At 34.5% G+C, this 19,809-nt stretch overlaps 3 protein-coding genes across 4 annotated transcripts; 1 reads left to right on the plus strand and 2 right to left on the minus strand.

Moving 5' to 3' along the window:
• Positions 1 to 159: 159 nt before the first annotated feature.
• Positions 160 to 4,231, minus strand: LOC123219806 (protein NAR1-like). Of its 2 annotated transcripts, none has more exons than XM_044641794.1 (11): positions 3,958 to 4,231; positions 3,796 to 3,863; positions 3,552 to 3,705; positions 3,091 to 3,277; positions 2,737 to 2,863; positions 2,377 to 2,551; positions 2,215 to 2,264; positions 1,955 to 2,126; positions 1,548 to 1,674; positions 1,286 to 1,377; positions 160 to 800 (listed from the first exon to the last, which is right to left on the minus strand). In XM_044641794.1, the coding sequence occupies exons 1-11, from the start codon at positions 4,072 to 4,074 to the stop codon at positions 648 to 650; spliced, it is 1,422 nt and encodes a 473-aa protein (XP_044497729.1). In that variant the 5' UTR covers positions 4,075 to 4,231; the 3' UTR covers positions 160 to 647. The 2 variants fall into 2 exon arrangements, with proteins under 2 accessions (XP_044497729.1, XP_044497730.1); XM_044641795.1 differs by having other exon boundaries at positions 3,796 to 3,846; positions 3,958 to 4,099.
• A 1,470-nt stretch (positions 4,232 to 5,701) lies between these two features.
• Positions 5,702 to 7,861, minus strand: LOC123218512 (CASP-like protein 2B1). The gene is made up of 4 exons (XM_044639983.1): positions 7,499 to 7,861; positions 7,158 to 7,386; positions 6,931 to 7,063; positions 5,702 to 6,066 (listed from the first exon to the last, which is right to left on the minus strand). Exons 2-4 carry the CDS (start codon positions 7,379 to 7,381, stop codon positions 5,815 to 5,817), a joined length of 609 nt encoding a protein of 202 aa, XP_044495918.1. The 5' UTR covers positions 7,382 to 7,386; positions 7,499 to 7,861; the 3' UTR covers positions 5,702 to 5,814.
• Positions 7,862 to 14,179: 6,318 nt separating this feature from the next.
• Positions 14,180 to 14,897, plus strand: LOC123218205 (NADH-ubiquinone oxidoreductase 20.9 kDa subunit). The gene is made up of 2 exons (XM_044639491.1): positions 14,180 to 14,442; positions 14,545 to 14,897. The coding sequence occupies exons 1-2, from the start codon at positions 14,289 to 14,291 to the stop codon at positions 14,706 to 14,708; spliced, it is 318 nt and encodes a 105-aa protein (XP_044495426.1). The 5' UTR covers positions 14,180 to 14,288; the 3' UTR covers positions 14,709 to 14,897.
• Positions 14,898 to 19,809: the final 4,912 nt, after the last annotated feature.

The following is a 19,809-nucleotide window of genomic DNA, read 5'->3' on the forward strand; positions in this document are numbered from 1 at the left end:
CAAAGTGTTTAAACAACTCCGGGTAAAGGGTACAATGAAGTGCATAAAATTTGACTGCACGGCAAGAAAATCAAACAGATGATTAGTGACTGAATATTCAATGAAACTCGCCATTGCCGGGACAGAGAGGTACAAATTTTACTCATCATACAATAGAAATAAATTAATAAATTTCAATTTCTATCATTAAGTTAAATCAGCACATACATTCAAGGACTATTATTTCCTATCATGGCAACCACCACCACTCCCCAAAACCTGTTAAATTTTACAAATAAGAGTGACAGATCCATAAACAAGTGCCATGAGCATGAATGAAGGGAACTTAATTGGGACCATTTAACCCAAAAAAAATACCCACAGCTGAGCCAAAAAGTTCATGTGACCAAATGAACCTTTTCTTCTATGTATAAAACAAGATTCTAATATATGGCATGTACATGGGTGAAAAGGGGGAAAAATGAAAACATTTGTTTGCTCTACCAAAATTGAACGCCCCTGCAATGAAGTCTTGTAATTGAAAAATTTCGGGGCCAGAGTTGATGAGGTGTTGTGTGATCGCTACAATAGCACCATTGAGCGGGCATGAGGCTCAATAAGAGTTTTCCGTTCAAAAACTGTTATGATCAAGTGCTTGAAAACAGCTTTTACCAATTGTGTAACTGAGCAGTAATGCTTTTTACCACAGGGTGATATTCTGTGTGCATGTGTCTTTTAGCTTTCTCAGAACCAGGTTGCTCAAGCCACTCATCATATAGGCTTTTCACAAGAGGATTCTTAAAAGGATCAGCCACCAACACCTAATATATATTAGAGAACAATCATGTTAGAACATATCACTAATCACACACAAAAAAAAAAGTGCATAATTGAAAAGAATTTAAAATATCTGGCATGAAAGTGCATTGATATACAATCTAATTTTCACAGCAGACATTTCAATCATTAAGGTGCTTCACGTATATTACCAGAAAGAGTTTGTAAACAGTGTTTTGATGGACTACATGTTTTCCAGTAGACAGTGAATAATGCACTAAAAGAGTAGGTTCTTTTCATCCACATAAAATAACAAAATATTTGATGAATTAAGGTGACTCCAACAAAGTCACGTACCAATAATGCTTGTGCAGGGGATCAACAGTTTCAAGGAACTCACATTTCACATTTATGCTACACAACTATCACAGTACATAAAAACTTAATGTGCTTTTCCAAGATTAAAACAAGGGAACCAAAAAGACCTTATGTCACCGAAATGAGTTCTAGACTAAAGATGAACACTTACATTTTCCATATAGATGGTTTCCAATGACTGAATCAATTCTTTTGGAGATTGCCCTGGTTTTGGCTTGATTTGACCTCCACCATTCAAGCAACCTGTTTAATGAATATGTTGACCTGTTATTTCTACTAAGCCTTTTGCTTCGACATAAAAAGAAAAAAAGTATGTGCCACCATCCATATTAACCTTAAGTAAATAAAAAACTTAATATCCAGTAAAACCAAAAAAGAAAAAGAAAAAAAATTATAAAAGATGAATATTTGACCTGCAGGACATGCCATGACCTCCACAAAATGATAATCACATTTTTGCATTTTCACTTTTCTGACAATATTCTGCAGATTCTGGAAGCCATAACATAGTGCAAATTTCAACACTGTTTTTCTCTCCACCTATGTTGCAAGATGGAACTAAAAGTTATAACACAAGAAGAATGTACAACATAAATAGTTCCATATTTATTCAGTTATATGCAGTAATGATACTGCAATAAAGTGCATCACATGCAGCTAGGTAACCTCAGTTGACAATTAATAAAAACAAGTGCGCACGTCAGGCTTAGTGCCAGTCTCCAGTTTATTATGTACAAATACTGAGATCCCAGTCAATGTTTGGGAAATAAGCTCCTCATTTGCTTATAAGATAAGACTGAAGTTAAAAAAGAAAACTTACTTCCAAAACCACCTCTCTGAAATCAGAATTTCTTATGGTTTTGAAGTTCAGTTCGCCTTCAAAATTTCTCCCAAAAAGCATTTTAGCAGCATATCTGAAAACTGTTTCTGCATAACCTCCAGAGCTTCCAGGGACCCCATAAAGATGTCCTTCTTCATCAACATTTGTCAACCTGCATGAATGTTGTAGGAACTCCATGGCTTATCAGTAATTCTAAGTGGCAAGTGCAAGGGACCTTAGAAAATTATATGTATTCTTACATCTTATCAAGAGAAGATTCCTCTAAGGCTTTAAAATCTGCAGTTTTTAACTGCAAAATTGACATAAAGTAATACAAAATTATATCTCCTGATTACTTTTCCCCCAAAAAATGTTCCACTGAAAACTAGTGGAATTACAAAAACTGAAAAACTTTATCTCACCTGTATCAAATCTAAGACTTCACCGGATGTCAAGACTGAATCAACCTCAGATATCATAGGACCTTCACTATTACATTTTTCTTGAGATTCGACTTGGAAAACAAAGTCATCTCTGACAGCTTCAAGCTTCTTATCATAACAAGGCATCACAGTCACATGGTAAATCTCGTCTGGCCTATTAAACAAGTATTCCCAATTAAAGTATTCATTTACATTAAAATAGACAAGAAAACTCTCAACTTTCAGGGTGTTACACAGAATTTCCTCAAAATTAAACTTAAACCCCTATGAATCTCAGTACCTATTCCAATTAGAAAAAGGGCTCAAGCGAAAAAGTAAATTTTTTAATACAAAGATTACCTGAGACCTAGTTTTTGGCATACATGATGTTTGATAGTAGCTCCAATTGTTTGTTGGGGACTCTTCACAGAAGATATATAAGGCAGAATATAAGACCCAAGTTGTTTTTCAGCATAGCATATCCAACCTACAATCAAAGAAAGATGTTCAGTTTCACCTATAAGGCACCCTTCTAACAGCTGAAACATTATCTTGCTCTCTCTCCCCCTCTCAGCTCCCACTCTTCCGGCCCCCTTTGTATGCTTTTGTGCTTTTAAATGTGTGTTTGTGCATTTTTAGAATACCATGCATTCATGCACAATGTTGAGCAGATTTTAAAAGCCAAGCTAATAATCATGCAGTTTCCTTAAATACCTGGACATGCCGATGAAAGCATGGGCAAGGAGGATTTAGACTTTTCATCACCAGATTCTTGGATCCATTTGTACCTACTGATAAACTCATTACAAGTTTCAATAAGCGTTATGTCTCTACTGCAACTTGTGTCAAATACAGCCTTTACTCCTAAAGACTTCAGCAATGTTGTAAGTTTCTTAAAAACCTGAAATTTAGAAAAGAAATTGCAATCATTACAACCACATAGCAGTTTCACACTAAAGCACCAAGCTCACTGCATAGTAACAATAACTCTCTAATTCAAATCATATACCAAATATTTAAAAAAATCACATGATGAACTACAATGCTTAATATCGACCTGACTCAGAAAATACCAGACTGCTCACATTCTAAATTCATTTCAACCTCAACCACGACAAGCATAAAAAAAGAAAAAAGGGCAAAAAAGACAATTATAAAAATAGTGAGAGTTTGACCTGAAGGGGAGAAAGGCCGAAATGAACAGCAAGAGAAGCTCTAGACTGTGGAGATAGTGAAACAATGACAGCCTTTCCTTTATTAATATTAGATAAAAACTCATCCAAGCTTTGCTTCTCAAGCATTACTGTCTCAGCTGATGTTATGCATCCGCTACATCATAAATATAAAAAAATTTCAATCATATAAGATAAAAAATTCCAAAAAAGAAAATGGTAAACAAACCATAATACATCAGCTTACCTGCAAGCTAAGCAATCCTTGAGTGATATTTTAACCGGTTCAGCTTGCTGCCTGCTAGAACTAGAAACCTTCATCAAACCGAAACAATTCCCAAAATTACCAAAAGGATACCTCTAAATTCACTTAAAGAAACTAATCCTCAAACCAAAATTCGTTTTTTACCTGTTTACCAGGGTTTCTAGCGGTGGCTTTTTTAAGAGAAACTACGCAATCCTGCGACGGCGCGATAAAATCGCTGAGATCTCCAATTCTTAACGTCGGCGAGAACTTCTCAGACATCTCTGTCAAAATTCGGAAGCCCAATCGAGCGTTGTGACCGGTGGATTGTTCAAATATAGAGTGCTGTTGGAGCTGAATTTAGGGTTTAGAAAATTCAAGGCGGTGAGATTACAAAAAGAGATTCCGTTCATCGCGGTGAGAGTGTCAGCCAATAGGATTTCAGAAAGCTGTTGAATGTGGAAAGTCAAAAATCAGTTAAGTTGCTGAGGTGTAAGCTTCTGGTGCGTTAGATTAGAAGGCACGTGTCAACAACTTTCTGTACGGTTGGATGACCTCACATGCAACCTGGTAGGTGATGAATTACTTACATTTAGTTCGTATTGTTTTAAAATATATTGGTATAAAATTTTAAATATAGAATATACTAAATATGTATTTTATATATTTTATATGTTAAATACATATTTTTGTTGTTCAATACGTTTTCTATTTTTTTTTTATAAATTTTTAAAGTGCATAAATTTTTTTATATTTTTAATTAATTATTATAATATTATAATTATATAAACAAAAAAGTCTACATCCTTAATATATTTTATATTTTCTATGGTACTATAAAGATATTCTATAGTTCTCTCGTACACATTTAATTTTTTTAATTCAAATATCAACAACTCATAATATTTTAATAATATTTGATTAAAAAAATTCATAAAATAATAATTCAAAGTATATTTAATAGTCAATTAAACATTTTATATTTGAAAAAAAAAATTCATGAATTGATATTTTTTTGTGATAATTGAATTTTGATGATATATTGAACATTTTATATAAAAAATTAGGTGTAATAGTCAATTAGATACTATATTTTTAACTATTATATTGATTTTAACTAGAAAATCTATAAAAAATACTAAAACTAAAATTAATATTATCATTTTTTTATAAATATATTATTGACGATCCATCATATATACACATTTTGTATCTTTTTCGTTTCCAAATTTTATGACTATTTTTTTATAAATGTATTTTTCAACATTTATCTATTATATCTTTATAATTTTTATCCCTTTTTTTCTTATTCCTGTATTAATTAACTAAGGGATCTGGTTGGGAATCAACACCCAATTTGATCCACTTTATAATTAAAATTCATTTTTGCCATTTAACCGGAGTGATTTGATTTTGAATAAAGTGAATAATATCGAATCATAATTCAATCTTTTAAGTATGATTGGTCCAATGGTTATAGTTGATGTCCTAAAATTTTAATTATAGCACATTGATATGATTACTCAAATTGATAAATCAAAACCATCAACATGCAAATTAATCGTTTGACTGAGTTAATATCTACTCTGAGTCTAAAAATATACCCAACTTTTGGTTATTTAGTATAGTAGATTCATACTTAGGGCATAGATGACATGAAATTTGATATGTCTTTTATAGTGGAAAAGTTTTGGAATTGACATCAAGGATAGATTAAAAAAATTTCAATTTTAACTCAAACTCAAATAAAAAATCGCTTCGTGAATAGTTTTTTTTTGCTTTTATGATGATTCAAACGAGTTAATTCAAGATATTCAGATTTAAACTAAGTTCAAACTAACCGGTACTGGAGTTTGATTTAACTAAAATACACACCTGGTTGGCTAGAATACAACCCTTACAAAGCATGTATGGCAATTGTAATTTGTATTTGGAAATGGGTGATTTATTTAACAATTTATAGATTGATGCATAAGTTGGGAGTAATTAAGCTCCTCAAGTGACAATGACACTTTGCTTGGCCTACCACCTGCCACCATTTCTGGACTTGCTTCCACCATACAAACGGAAGAGACTAAATGCAGACATGCAAGACAGAACCACCATGCTTAGGCTGACTAAAACTGCTGAAGCTATTCCTTCTCCAACTTGGTTGCAGAATTTCCCATACATATCACATAACTTCATCCACTGTAGCTCCGGCTGTCCCATCTTTGCAAATGCTGCTGATTGTGCAGCTGCCGCCACTGCTGCCACCGTCAAGTATGCCATCAACTGCAGAATATTACACATCTCAAATTTTAACCCCATTCATTTCCTCCTACAATTCTGAACTGCTCACAGTGAGATGTGACGAACCCACGTGTTTCAATGTTTAGGACTGACATATTGACTGTTGATAAGTTTGTCTACCATGTTGACTTGCCTTAAATACATGATGTCCTGGAGACATTAAATGTAGCAAACAAATTGGGTATGCACGTATAATTGGGCACCTCTAAATTAGCTTTTTTAAGGTGAGAAAGACGTAATAGCACTTGAGGAAGTGCTACAATGGTGTAAGAATCAAAGGTTTAAACAAGAGGGAGGTTTCACTCATTTACTATCTGAGTGGGCCGGTTTTTTAGGTCTAGATGGAGGAAATCTTCCATTTAAAGCTCCAACTCTATAAAGCCTGTATCTGGAGACCCAGATGAGGGGAAGGATTCACCCATTACTCACTAGTTGGCCTGGTTCTGAAGGCCTAGATGAGGGAAAACTTCCTTTTGGCCTTAATCAAAGAGAAGGGTTGTTGGGTTTGATTGTAAGAGGTGCGAAGGATTATTGAAAATCTCACATTTGGAAAACAAATTGAGTGAGTAGGAAAACATGTACTCTAAACACAAAACCTCACCTAACTTTGAGCTGAGAGAGGTCCCATGGCACTTAATGGAAGCCATATAGAGAAAACTGTTCCAAACATCAAATTCCACTTCATGGTCCCCATGAAGTGAAGAAGAAAAGTCTTATGAGTTTAAGCTTCAATTCCATCTCTCTCTAAATGCTAATTAGGTGTTCCTACTAGTTAATCATGCAAGTATGGGAACATTAATTGATTAAACACACAAAGCGAAAGCTCGTTAACTGATATTTATCTACCTGATCTCCAGAAAAAATTGCCCATGCTAGAGGCTTGTTGAACAGCAAGCTTCCTTTAACCATCCCTAGAACACAGCGGACACCTTGTAACAAAGAGTATGTTGCAGCTATTCCATTGGCTATCACCAGAAACCTGCAGATTTTACACAATAGAGGCCAAAAAACTATGTGAACACTCAAGAAACATGCGTGAGAAGAGTCATACTTATGAGAGTTCAGAATCTTACACAAGAGCTTTCATGTCAGTAAATCTGGCTGTCTTTCGGATTGACAAGATCTCTTTGACTTGAGAATCAGTTCCTACAAGAACAGCAGCAAGAACTCCTAAACCACAAATCACACATCTCAAAATCAGCTCTACAAGCCTGATTCTTCGATCAACAACCTTCAGAACAGTGCCGTGGTACACAGGCACATTCCCTGGACTCACACCAACACCCAAGTAACTCATTTTTCCTGCACAAGAATGAATAAAAACTCAAAGAGAGGCAAAGTGGTTTAAGACAAAGATCCTTGGAAGCATTACAAAGATATCAAGTAGAAAGTTTCACTACTTAAATAGACCCACATGAACCACAATGGGTTTTTAGTGATGTATGCAGAATTGTGATTGGGCGGTTGCCAAGTGGTCAAAAAGCGAAGCTCTAGAATTGAATGACTCCCACAAACATAGAACACCGCAATCTACACTGCAGAGACCATTAAATGGGAAAGAGAAAACAAAGGACATCTTTTACAGTTTTTTTAATGCTTTTTCTAGGAAGAGGCCGCAGTTTGTTGTCCCAAGGAAGAGGTAAGATTAGGTGAAGAGGTGCCTTTACTCCTCTTATTGCAATGAATGAAGGCCGTTATGGTGTTTCTCTTGTTCAGATCAAACTGGGAAGAACAAAAATAACATTAGATTTCATACTTTGCTTCAAGCTCATGATCGAAATGATGAAAGTGGGAATCCTTGAATTCTTTATTTCCTGTTATTGGTGGGCCATTTTGGAAAGTAAATTATGGGTTTGTGTTCACATGTTACTAAGATTCAGATTGTGAACAGATTTTACTTCAAGATAAAGTTGGTGAAGCATGGTTGATTCTCTTAGAAGGAAACTTTTCCACTGTGACACTTAAGTGTGAATGGTGCCTCTGAATAAAGCCCAAAAAGCTATTCCAACTACTTAACTCCACTAATGTAACTACTTTAATTTGTCTTCAAATTTGTTCTGGATGCTTATGGTGCCAAAAAAATTCAAGTTGGAAGGGTAGGTAAAATTGTGTGGGTTACTTCAAGCTACAAGGTATGGTTGATGTTGTCTCAATTTATATATAACAGATCAGTTAAAACCGGGTTGTATTATCAGCAATCTTCATTGGTCTCATGGATGGTGTCACGGTGATGAAAGGTAATCATCAGCGGCCATAAATGGTCCTATAGATTGAAAGAGAGCAGCACAATGAGACCGCATTTATATTTGACATGACCAAGAAGGAAGACAGAGATAGACTAATTGATGAACAAGACACAGCACTCAAATTCAAGAGGATGGAGATAAAGCCATTAAAAGGGTCTTTCTCATCCCTATGTGAGCACACTCAACGAAATTAATTCGGAAAATATGTTACATAGACTCCACATGCTCATCATCTTTCTCTTCATTTCTAATCATATGGGCATAATTGTTCACTTGTCTTCTATCCATCCAGAGGCAATCTTTTCGGCTCCAGGCAATCATGGAATTTATTGAAGGATTGGAGCATGCATGCAAGTTGTTACATTAAGATGAATATGAGATGAAGTATCTGCCTTGTAAGTTGGCAGAATTTTGCTAGACCCAATGTAAGAGAAGGGATCATGCAGAATAATGTAAATTATCTGCAACAAGATCAAGCATCTAATATTCTTCATACTGTTCAATATGTGAATTCTCACAAACACTGAAATGGGAGCATATGAAGATCTTCATATTTGCATGACTGAAGACCTGCCAACAAAGACAAAGTGATGGAGGGAGTAATGTCAGTTATCAATGATCTTATCTTTCTGGGGTCAAGATCAGTGACCATAGCAGCAGAATTGAAGTAGCAGTTTTCTCCTCTGTGCTTGAACTTCTGATAGTATAGCTCATTGAAGACATAAGAGGCATGGTCCCTGGTAGTATTAGGAAAATGATGTTACCTGATCAGCAGTATTGAAGCAATAACAAGAAGGGCTAGTCCAGTAGAGTTCTGAACCAAGCAGATAATGTTGTTATTCAGGAGGCAATTCAAGAGCTTGTATGTTAAATTTACATTACCAAATAGTTGGATATTGCTACATTTTCCAGGATCAAGAGATGAATTTGTTTGCCCTTTTCTTTTTTCTTTTTCCAAATCTATCAAAACTTCACATAGTCAATTTGATTTCTAAAATGATTTTCATAAATAAATAAGAAGAAAAGTTTAGTCCTCTTGGAAATTCAAGCACGCCTATAACACTTAAAATCTATGACTTGCTACAATGAAGCTTGCTTCTTTTTTTGTGCAAATTGTTGGCAGTCTTCAAAATTCATGTTATTGTATTACGTTGCAATCCCAAGTGTTTGACGTTGACGTGTGGTTTTTCTGTGGTTTATGTCATTTGATATTGCACGAAACTAGCATACAACTAGCCCACATAAGCATTAGGGTTGCAAATCATGTCATATTTCCTAGTTACAATCATTTGACAGTAATTATAACATTCACAGAGCAATGTTTGCCTAGGACAAGTGAAAAATTAGTGTAAAGTCAACCTATGTGATTGTCGTGGTTATGGAATACGGTGATATTTTACGATTCCAAATGTATGTTTTCAGATTATCTAATTTCAACTACTAATTTTTTAAATGTGACTCTCCTTTAATTCTTTTAATCCAAATTAGATTGGACTTGATGCAATGGATTAGTGATGAAACACATGGGCTAGAAATAGGGTCAAGCCCAAGAATAGTTGGTCTTATTGGGCCTAGGGAAGGCCCAAGATCAGAATCAGCCTTTGTCTATAAATGAGCCACGGTGGAAAGGCAAACCCTAAACAGAGCTCCTCTTCTTCAGACAAAAGCAGCCGAGTTTTGCCTGTAATGTGAAACCTTGGCTGGGGGTCTGAAAACGAAAGAGAGGATCTGAAACCAAAGCGGCATCTCAGAAAGCCAGTGCTCCTTGTTACCCATCTGCTCTTGGCTCGCTATGATGCCCACAATCTCTTCTAAACCCCTCATTGTTCTTCATTCCAAGGCAATTTAATCTGGGTGTATTTCTGTACCTTTGTTGAATTTGTTCATTTCGTTTGGTCATAGTAACGTTATCTGATGATGATTTTAATCACAAATAATGGTTTTTATGTAAAGTTGATGTTTTGATCATCGCTGTTGAACAAGACAAGGCCTTTGCACGGTGGAGGTGGAGACTTTTCTGGACGGAAATCACATGGATTTATACTAGAAATTTTAGTTCTTGGTAATTTTGTACAATTAGTACTAAATATATAGTCCGAATTGATTGAATATATAATTAAACTTGCGCACACATTATATTAATGGAATGGATCAGGTGTTGGTTCAAGTGCCTGCAATGTTTTTAAAATTGGCTGCTGGTAGTAATGGTCTGGAGGTTCTTAAAATTTACAACGATTCACCCTACTATTGCAGAAAGCCTGGACGGGGCATGCCTTGCCTTCAGTCCTGTGGGACCGATGAGTCTGATTGGGGTTTCAAATAATTGCATAATTGTGCAGAGATCAGAATATATGTTTGCTCATCCAATGGGATCAGAAATTCGTACCTTGAAACTGATACTCCTTTCAGAGAAAAACAGATATTGAAGGTTTGCCCCAAAGGCTACTTTTAATGATGAAGGCGGGTGATCAAGCAAGCAAGCAAGCATGGATGGTGGCCAAGCAGAGTTAGAAACCTATTGGCAGTTTGGCACTGGACCCAGTGTAGGGACTGGTCATTGTACCTGTTGAAGTCTTGGATTTTGTGCATTAGCCTGTCGGATTCTGGTGTGCGAGCTCCCCTATTTGAATCTTAATCGTCTGAAATAATGCTGTATACGTGAGGAGAACTTCTTGAGACAGCATATGAAAAGAAAACTTGTTGAAGTTCGACCTTCAAGCTTCTTTGCATGATTTTTCCTGGAGCGGTTGTGAGTTTGACACCATATATAACAGAACAAAGAACCTCAATCTTATCGATCATGGGTCATTGATTGGATTCGATTGATACTAACGGTTACAAGAACAAACCAACCTGTCATAAAATGCTTTGAGACCAACTTCAAGTACTAGCGAACAAGCAAAACTCTTCTGAAATTACATTACAAATAAAGTAAGGAAGAAGAAAATACATATATAAAGAGAAGTATACATGCATACATATATATATAGGTTGGTTTGTTTTATAGATGAAGAGAAGTATCAACATCATCACACTTAGACTCGACAAAATTTTCTGATGAAGCATACATAGAAGATGACTGGTTTGATCGTAGAGTTTCCCAGCACTGAAAATCAGCATCCTTGCCCTGAGAATCAGGCCAAAGATTGAGTGAAACTTGTGAGGTTGAAGATGCTGACAAAGAAGAAGAAGAAGAAGAAGAAGATCTTGGTGGAAGGAAGTGAAAGAAAAGCCTTGAATTGGAAGGCGATAAATCATAAAAATGCTGCTGCATAGGTGTGTCAAATAGTTTAGGTTGAAGAATAAGCACTTTATGCAGCTCTCTTTCTTCTCTCATCTCCTTCACTCTTTGAACCTGTCTAAATCTCTCCTGCAATAAAGCAATGGATGATTGAAGCATGATGGTTTCCTTGCTTTCTCTGCCCATCTGAGGCTAAGCTAGGCTTGCTGAAATGAGATGAATGAAGGCTTTGTGGGTGTGTTTATGTATATATAAGTGGCACATGGTGGCACTTGGGGGAGGGGGGGTGGTGGGGCCAAAATGCGTCAATTATTCTAAAAGTATTTAGTCGTTCGATGAAATTCTAAACGATTTAAAAAAAGGGAATGAGAATCGGCAGCTGGGATGCAAAGGCCAAGGAGAAGAAGTTAAGAGGCCAATCTAAGAGGAAGAAGTACTTTGATTGGAATAAGTGAGAGAGGCAAAAGCAACGGAAAAGGAGCAAAGGGCTGAAAGAAAAAGGCCAAAAGAATGTTAGAAACTAGCACATGGAAGGGTATGTTTGGAGGAATAATAAGTTGGATGATGCTCTGTGTCACCTTTGTCTCCAAAAGCCCCTTATAGGTTTGGAGACGATGGATGTACCCCTTTCTTTTTAAATTAATTCATCTTTTAAGTTCTCTTCTCCCTAGTGTAATCTGTTTTGTACACAAAATCCTCTTAACTGTTTTCCCCAAAACACATCTTAACCAATCTTTTGTTAATATTTCCAAATATGAATGATGTTAATATATACATAACCAATATCTCTTTTTATATTTTGTTAATGTGAAATTTACTCAAAATGTTAAATTCACCTCATAATAAAATTTAATATTATTGTTGAAGTTTGTTCTATCATATTTCATTTAAGATATAGTTCGAATTATTATTAAGATATTGTATTTTTTAAACAATTGACTTTTCATAGCTTTGTTTATAAGTTTTACAACCGAAAATACCTTTTTTTAGCTTATAAACTCACAACCAATTTTCTAATGGACATCTCAAGAGAAATTCCAAATAATGTGATATGCTTATACAAATATAATAGTTCTCCTATTATTTATTATATAAGATTCGTGTAAAAATATTAAAGAATGTCTCTATGTTGAGGCTAATAGGTGGGGTGGCTTTAAAAGACAAAGCATAGAAAGAGAAAGAATAATCTTAGGACCTCATAATGCTTCCATTGAACGATAGCCTGTGACAAAGACAAGCATAGCAAAGCAACACCAACATTCATTCTTTCTCCCTCTCTCTCTCTCTCTCTCTCTCTCTCTCTCTCGCTCCATCCATGAAAATGAGTTTTGTCTTGGAGCTTTTGGATTCAAATGGCATGCAGAAATGAAAGCTGAAGATGCCATTTATACTGGTAGATTGGATGCTTCTTTTGTTAACCACTTCGAAGTTTGATGATTGAATAGATAATGTTTGGGAAAAGCTAGAGATTTAGACAACGCGTGCTTACAAATATTTCATTCTTTAACCAAATATTTTCATTGGGTTCAAATATTCAAAATTTAGGCAGAGCCTAGCTAGCTACAAGAATTGCATGTCTTCATCGATGTCTTTGTTCCACTATAAAATATTCCCTAAATTTATCATGAAGATTTATTATCGTTTAACCACTTAACTTATACAATCATATCGTCTATAAGATATTACGTTCACATATACAAGGTTTTGTTGTCTAATTATTTTGTGGGATATGTTTGCCCAATGAGCAATAAGTTTGCATGTAGTAAAACTTCAACTAAATAGTTTAACTCAAGTTAGAACGCTTGTTAATTATTTTTCATTGAAACTTTTCTTCTTTGATTTTTTTTTACAACTTTTTCTCTAACAATTTCTCTTCGTTTCCTTCTCCAATTACTTGTCTTATTCTTCAATGTTATTGTTCACCATTTGAGTCGTCTTAAACTCATTATTCTAGATGGAGATCAAACTCAAGTTAGTCGTTGTTTTGGCTCAACTCACTTCGAATCCGTTTTGGGATATCATCATAATTTAAAATGTAAATTGTTTGTTCTTATAACGTGAATGTAAACCAAGCTAAACTTGAACATCCTCTGACTCAAGTTCAATTTGAATGAAAAATGATTTGTCTCAAGTTTAACAAACTAAAGTTAAGGGTAGCTCTAGTTCAATTCAACCCCTAACTTTGAAGTTTGAAGCTCAACTTGAGTTTGTGAATAATTGACTAAACGATATCATTTTGATAATTACTAAATATAATTCAAATCAAGTCATAGATCAAACTTAAACTAAATCAAGTCATCTACCTGATTCATAAGTCAAACATAATTGAACTTCTTCCAACTTGAGTTTGGGCCCGTTTAAAAAACGAACCAACCTTTCAAATTGAGCTTAGCTCAAATTTAATTTTAACAAATTTAAACCAATTTGAATCAAGTCAATATAACTTCCGATACTAAATCAACTTAGCTGAGGTCCATCTGGCAATCCCTAGTTCTTATTCATTCTAGTATCTTTTAAATCCAATGAAAAGTAGCCTATGGGCCGGCTATACTGGAAAGAAGCTCATTACTGGCCCATCCGCGAGAGCCCAAAATCAACCCCTTCTTCGTTCAAGCAGAGGCGTTGAAATCAGTGGCCATAAGCAGAAGCCGAACCGGCACCGCCACCAAAGAACAACACACTGAGAGAGGTAAGAGTGATAGAGTGACAGCAACAGGATGAACACAGACATCACAGCCTCGGAGAAGCCACAGTACCCAGTAATAGATCGAAATCCGCCATTCACCAAAGTTGTTGGCAACTTCAACACCCTCGATTATTTCCGTTTCTCCACTATCACCGGCGTCTCCGTTGTCGTCGGATACCTTTCCGGTCCATTTATCTTTCTTTGTAACACTTTTTTGTTCGATCTCAAATTTAACTGGCTGATAGCGTAAAGTTTGATTTTTTTTTTTTTTACTTTTCTTTTTGCAGGGTTAAAGCCGGGTCTTCCTGGGCCATCGATGGTGACTGGTGGCTTGATTGGGCTGATGGGTGGGTTCATGTACGCGTACCAGAACTCGGCCGGTCGACTCATGGGGTTTTTCCCAAACGAGGGTGAGGTGGCTGCTTACCAAAAGCGTGGGTTCAACAATTAGTAGTAATGATTCAGTTAATGATTTTGATTTTGTTGTTAATAAAATGGTTTTACTGGATTATGAGGTACTTTGATGGCAACCATGTGGTTTTGTTTGATGGGTTGGATTCAAGTTTAGACCTTTGTATTTGACTTCATGCACTGTTGCTATAAGGAGAATTCAGTTCATTTGAAGAACTTTTGAAAGTAATTTCTTTTATCATGTTTGATGGATTTTATTCTTGTGCAATTGTCTGTGTCTGTTTGCATAAATAAAAACTTTAAATTGTTTGAAATGGATATTAATTTTCATTTAACTTGTTTGTGGAAATCATTAGGATTTTACTTTTTTTTTTTTTTTAAATTAGTCATTTATGTGGTTTACTCGTTGATCTGAGATTGGATCATTCTAGGGTGATATGATTGACTGGTAAGCTTCGTTAACCTTCTTGATAAAAAGCAAAGCAAAAGTTATTTCTCCAGTAATGCCTTATATTCCACTAATTATTGCTCTGAGTGAGTGTATATGATATAACTCAGACTTTGTTTTAGTAAGGCGGTGGCAGTACAATAGCATTTTCCTATTCTAGTTATTGACTTTTTTTCTCTGGACTTTTTAGTACAATTTCAGCTGACATGCTTTCAAAGCAGTCTGATTTGAGTATGAGTTGAAGTCCCAACTTCCAAAAATCTCAGTTTTGCCAGTTATGCCAACTTCAGATCAACTTAACTCGTTATGGTACTTGAATAGTGCATCGATGACTTGTATGATCCATCCTGAAAGTTCAAAAGTTCTATCACTTATATGTGTTTTAAAAACTAATTCGTGGATAATTTCATCTTGAGAAGCATGAACTTTGCTTGCATGAGAACATGGTCAGCAAAATGTATCACTGAGAAAGATTTTCGTTGTATTTTTTTTATGGATCAGTAGTTGACTTTGCTATCTGCCCTCAGCCTTTTCTTTATACCCAGCCATATACTCTTGTTTGCACATGTTTTTTGGAATTCCCAATAAGAGGGAACCCTTTGGTGTGATCATCTCACTAAAGTGCTTGCAGTTACCATTGTGATGTTTTTATCTGTCTTACATTGTTTTGATAATGTTTGAATGGATGTCAGCATGGTGTGAAGATGAAAAATATATGATTAATCCAGAGTTGAAGGATAAATCTCTTTGGTTGATGCTGGAAAATATTGTTTTATTCATACACATTGGAATTTACTGGTATATATGCTTTCTTTGTCTTGTACAATTCTCATTTTATAATGGATTCGACTCGACATAATATATTTTATCTCATCATTATGTTAGGTCTCATAATACCCTCCTTCCGGGGAGCTTCTTCTTTTTATCTTGGACTCTGAGTTTATCTTTTGTTTGCATTATATGGCTTGCTTTTCAGAAGAAGTAAGGTGGTCTGTATTTTTGCTAATAAACAGGGTTGACATACTATCTTTGCTTGTAAGCACATATATTATGATCCCATGTTACATGACCTAAGTATGCATTGCTCAATTTGACATGGCTATCATGAATAGCTGCTGAACTTTGTGAAGATTATTCTTATACTGATTATTGAAACTCTTTTTAATTTTTAGTACTATCCTTGAGAGAATGGATAGTTTATGTAGTGTGAGAAGTTGTAGATGGAGATCTACAACTTGTCATGATGTATGCTTTCTTCATCTTGTACAATCCTCATTTTTGTAATCACTTTAAGTAAATGTAATCCATTCTTCAGCCTGGTTATGAGAAGATCTAAGGAGATTCATAATTTTTCTAACAGACAAGAGGGACTTAGTAATACCATTGACTAGCAAATTTTTCTTAGGGTTTATGATTCGTTGTTACATGATTTGAGTTTCTGAATTTGCCATGGCTATCAGTAGCAGCAGAACTTTGTGGAGATTTCTGTCATACTGACTATTTACATGAGGCTGTTTAATAATTGTGGCACTGTCTTCAAACTTTGGCTTCAAAACATCTCTGCAGAATTGGCCGGGGGTCATTGTGAGGGGTTTATTTCTAATTATGTTGTCCTAAATTCCTATTTAAATATATGGTGTGGGCTGCGTGGCCATGGATGTGGGTATTAGTAGTTGAGTCACGTAAATATGCCTTGCTTTGTGTGATTGAAAATTTTCATTGTTTTCTAAAATATCCAACCCCAACAGTCGAGATCTAATTTGTTTACGCAATCCACGGACACAACAACAGCTCCATTGATCATTTGCTTCTTTGTCATGGAGTTGGGCTCACTTTTCCGGTGACAGTCAACTTGAGGGTTAATATGAGTAGAGTCAGTCAGTCATGGTTGGAAAGTTGTTGCATCGCATTCAAGTGTATCCCAATGCAATCAACAACTTTCATTAATAAACTAGTTGCCAGCAAAGTCAGAGAAAGAAAAAGATAAGGAATTTCATATTAGTGGTTGTAGAAAAGCCCAAAAGAAAAAGTAGTCATTGAAATGAAGTCAGCAATAATACAATCAAAAGACTTCACTATACTTATTCAAGTCTTGACTGGAATACACAAACCATCGGAGAAATATTGGTACATATGGAAAGATTGGTTAAATAGTATATAAGTTAGGATTTTGTGAATAATGACAATGTATTGACAATGAACGTTGCAATCTTCACCTTCCTACCCCTTGTCCAGCAAAAGAAGCAAATGTCATCATCCTGATCCTGATGACTTCATCTTTCCACCAATCCACAGCTTATTGGGCTTTATTCTGAGCATAAAGCAGGAAGAGATTATTATTATTATAAATATACCACATTAAAGCTTTAAGGGAACCTGCCAAGAAACAAACCCCCTTTCTCCATTAAAAATTATTGGGTTTGATTGGGACAAATCTTGGAAGTATGGTGTGGTGGCCCTGTTTCTGATCTCCTCTGCCCCTGCCCTAGATTGCGTGGCAGATGACTTTGGAAGGGCCCCTTTCCACTGACGACTATAATTGAAATTATTCTCCTTACCTTATTGCTTGATTTGATTTCATAATTATCAGTTTTAATGGGTTTAGATTGGATCAATTATTAATGGGGAATGTTCATTTGAATAAAATTATAGATTATAGTGACAGTAACGGTATAAATAAATTGATATGTGATTACACCTTAATTTGTCTGATTTAATTTCATAAATATTTTACTATAAATAAAAATTTATATTTATTATTGTGTTAGAATGTAATTGAATTCAATAATGTAATTACATACAACTCTACTTCTTATTCTGTATATAAAGAATTTTACAGAACTCAAGCAATGTATGCACATACATATATATATACACGTATGTACGTACATACATACATACATATAACAGTATCCACATATTGAGACTATTTAATATTATATCTTTGATCAACTTTCACCTAACGCCTGAGGTAATGAAGATAAGATTGTGGGCCAAATGATCTCAACACAAAGGCACAAAAACAAAGCAACAAGGATCCTCTTTTTTCCTCATCAAAATCATATCTTCCGTGTCTAAAGTGATATTACTAAGATCAAAGATTGAAGTGTGTCCAGATAAAGGTTAAGCCTATTATGTTACCGACTTTGTGACTCATTTATGAATGCACGTGCATAGATTCATTATGATTTAGATGGAATAATGCTCTAAGTAACAAAATATATTCATACCTTTTATAATTTATGGTGTTACCAAACTCCTTAATTAAACTCATATATGAACCAAAAAGATGAAATAATTAATCACGTTTTTAGCTCTTAATTTGACTTAAATACGAATACAAGTTTTTTAACTAAAAAAACAACAGAAATAATAATTTATTATTTTCTATTTTTATCTCTTATGAGAGTGGGATAATGATTATTTTTTATTAAATCAGAATAACATAATATTGTTTATGTTTTGTATCTCTTGTTTATATCTTTTAGTTTATATGAAATTATACAACTGATTTTCATTTATTACGATCTATTTTACAAATCATAAAATTGATTTTACTTATTTTTCATTAAGATCTAAATGGAATAATATTACATATATAAATAAATTTAACTCATATTTAAATAAAACTAACATGATAATATATAATTAAATAATTTTAAAATAAAAAAATCAATTATATTATTCAATCATACCTTTTTTTTTAATTTTTGTACACATTATTACGTGTAAAAATTATAAAATTTTAATATCACGTGCATGTTGTTGATAAATTAAAATAAAAACTTGCCGCACGTGCCAACAACAAACGAAATTCCATGGTTCTGATAATACCAAGAAAATCATAATCGGGAAGGGCACCAGCGCCACGTCTTGATTGTTCAGTAACACTATGTTACTCGTTGACGTGTCTCATTATTATTGGTTTCCGACCACCATGGCCTTTTATTCCGTTTTCGTCATAACGCAAATCAGAAATGACGTACGATATTGATAAGGACTCCCGGGTCCCACGTTAACACCGTGTGCCTTCCCACACGCTAACACTTCTGACTGGAATGTTAATTGCCTGAACAATCTATTGCCACGTTAGAAAAAGGCAGGTCAATTAATTAATTAAGGCATTAAAATTAAAAAAGTGAATACTTCTTGAGTTGCTTCGAAGAACGAGAGAGCTCCGTTTCAGTTCAGCCTTCAAGGCAGAAGCAAGTGTTGGGAAAAGGGGCTTGGATTTTTAACTATTTACGAGGATGCCATTTGACTCGTTTTGTTGAAACCGTGTGCCGTGTGTTGAAACGCTTCCGGTTTTGCCATATCAATGATTCTAGAAAGAAAGAAGTCACTCAGAAATAGAAAACGTTTTTAACATCTTTCTGTACTTTTTTTTACATCATTTTTCACAGTTAATTTTTACAAGTTAAATTCAAATTCAAAATTTTGAAACTTTTAATAGTGTTTACATTTTGAAAAATCCTATAATTATTTTCTTAAATATTACAATAATTATATAAAGAATTTTGAGATAATATAATTTTTTTTTTTTTTTACAAGGATTTTATTGATAAATATAAGATAGGATAGTGTTGATGGCAACATTTCATCAACAAAAAGTAGACAAAATTAAGGTGTAATTTTATACTATAAAAATGTTAATTAATAAAAGGAGGTTTTTAAAGTGGTTTCATTCAACCAT

Source organism: Mangifera indica, chromosome 6, assembly GCF_011075055.1.
Source record: "Mangifera indica cultivar Alphonso chromosome 6, CATAS_Mindica_2.1, whole genome shotgun sequence".
Lineage (NCBI taxonomy): Eukaryota > Viridiplantae > Streptophyta > Magnoliopsida > Sapindales > Anacardiaceae > Mangifera > Mangifera indica.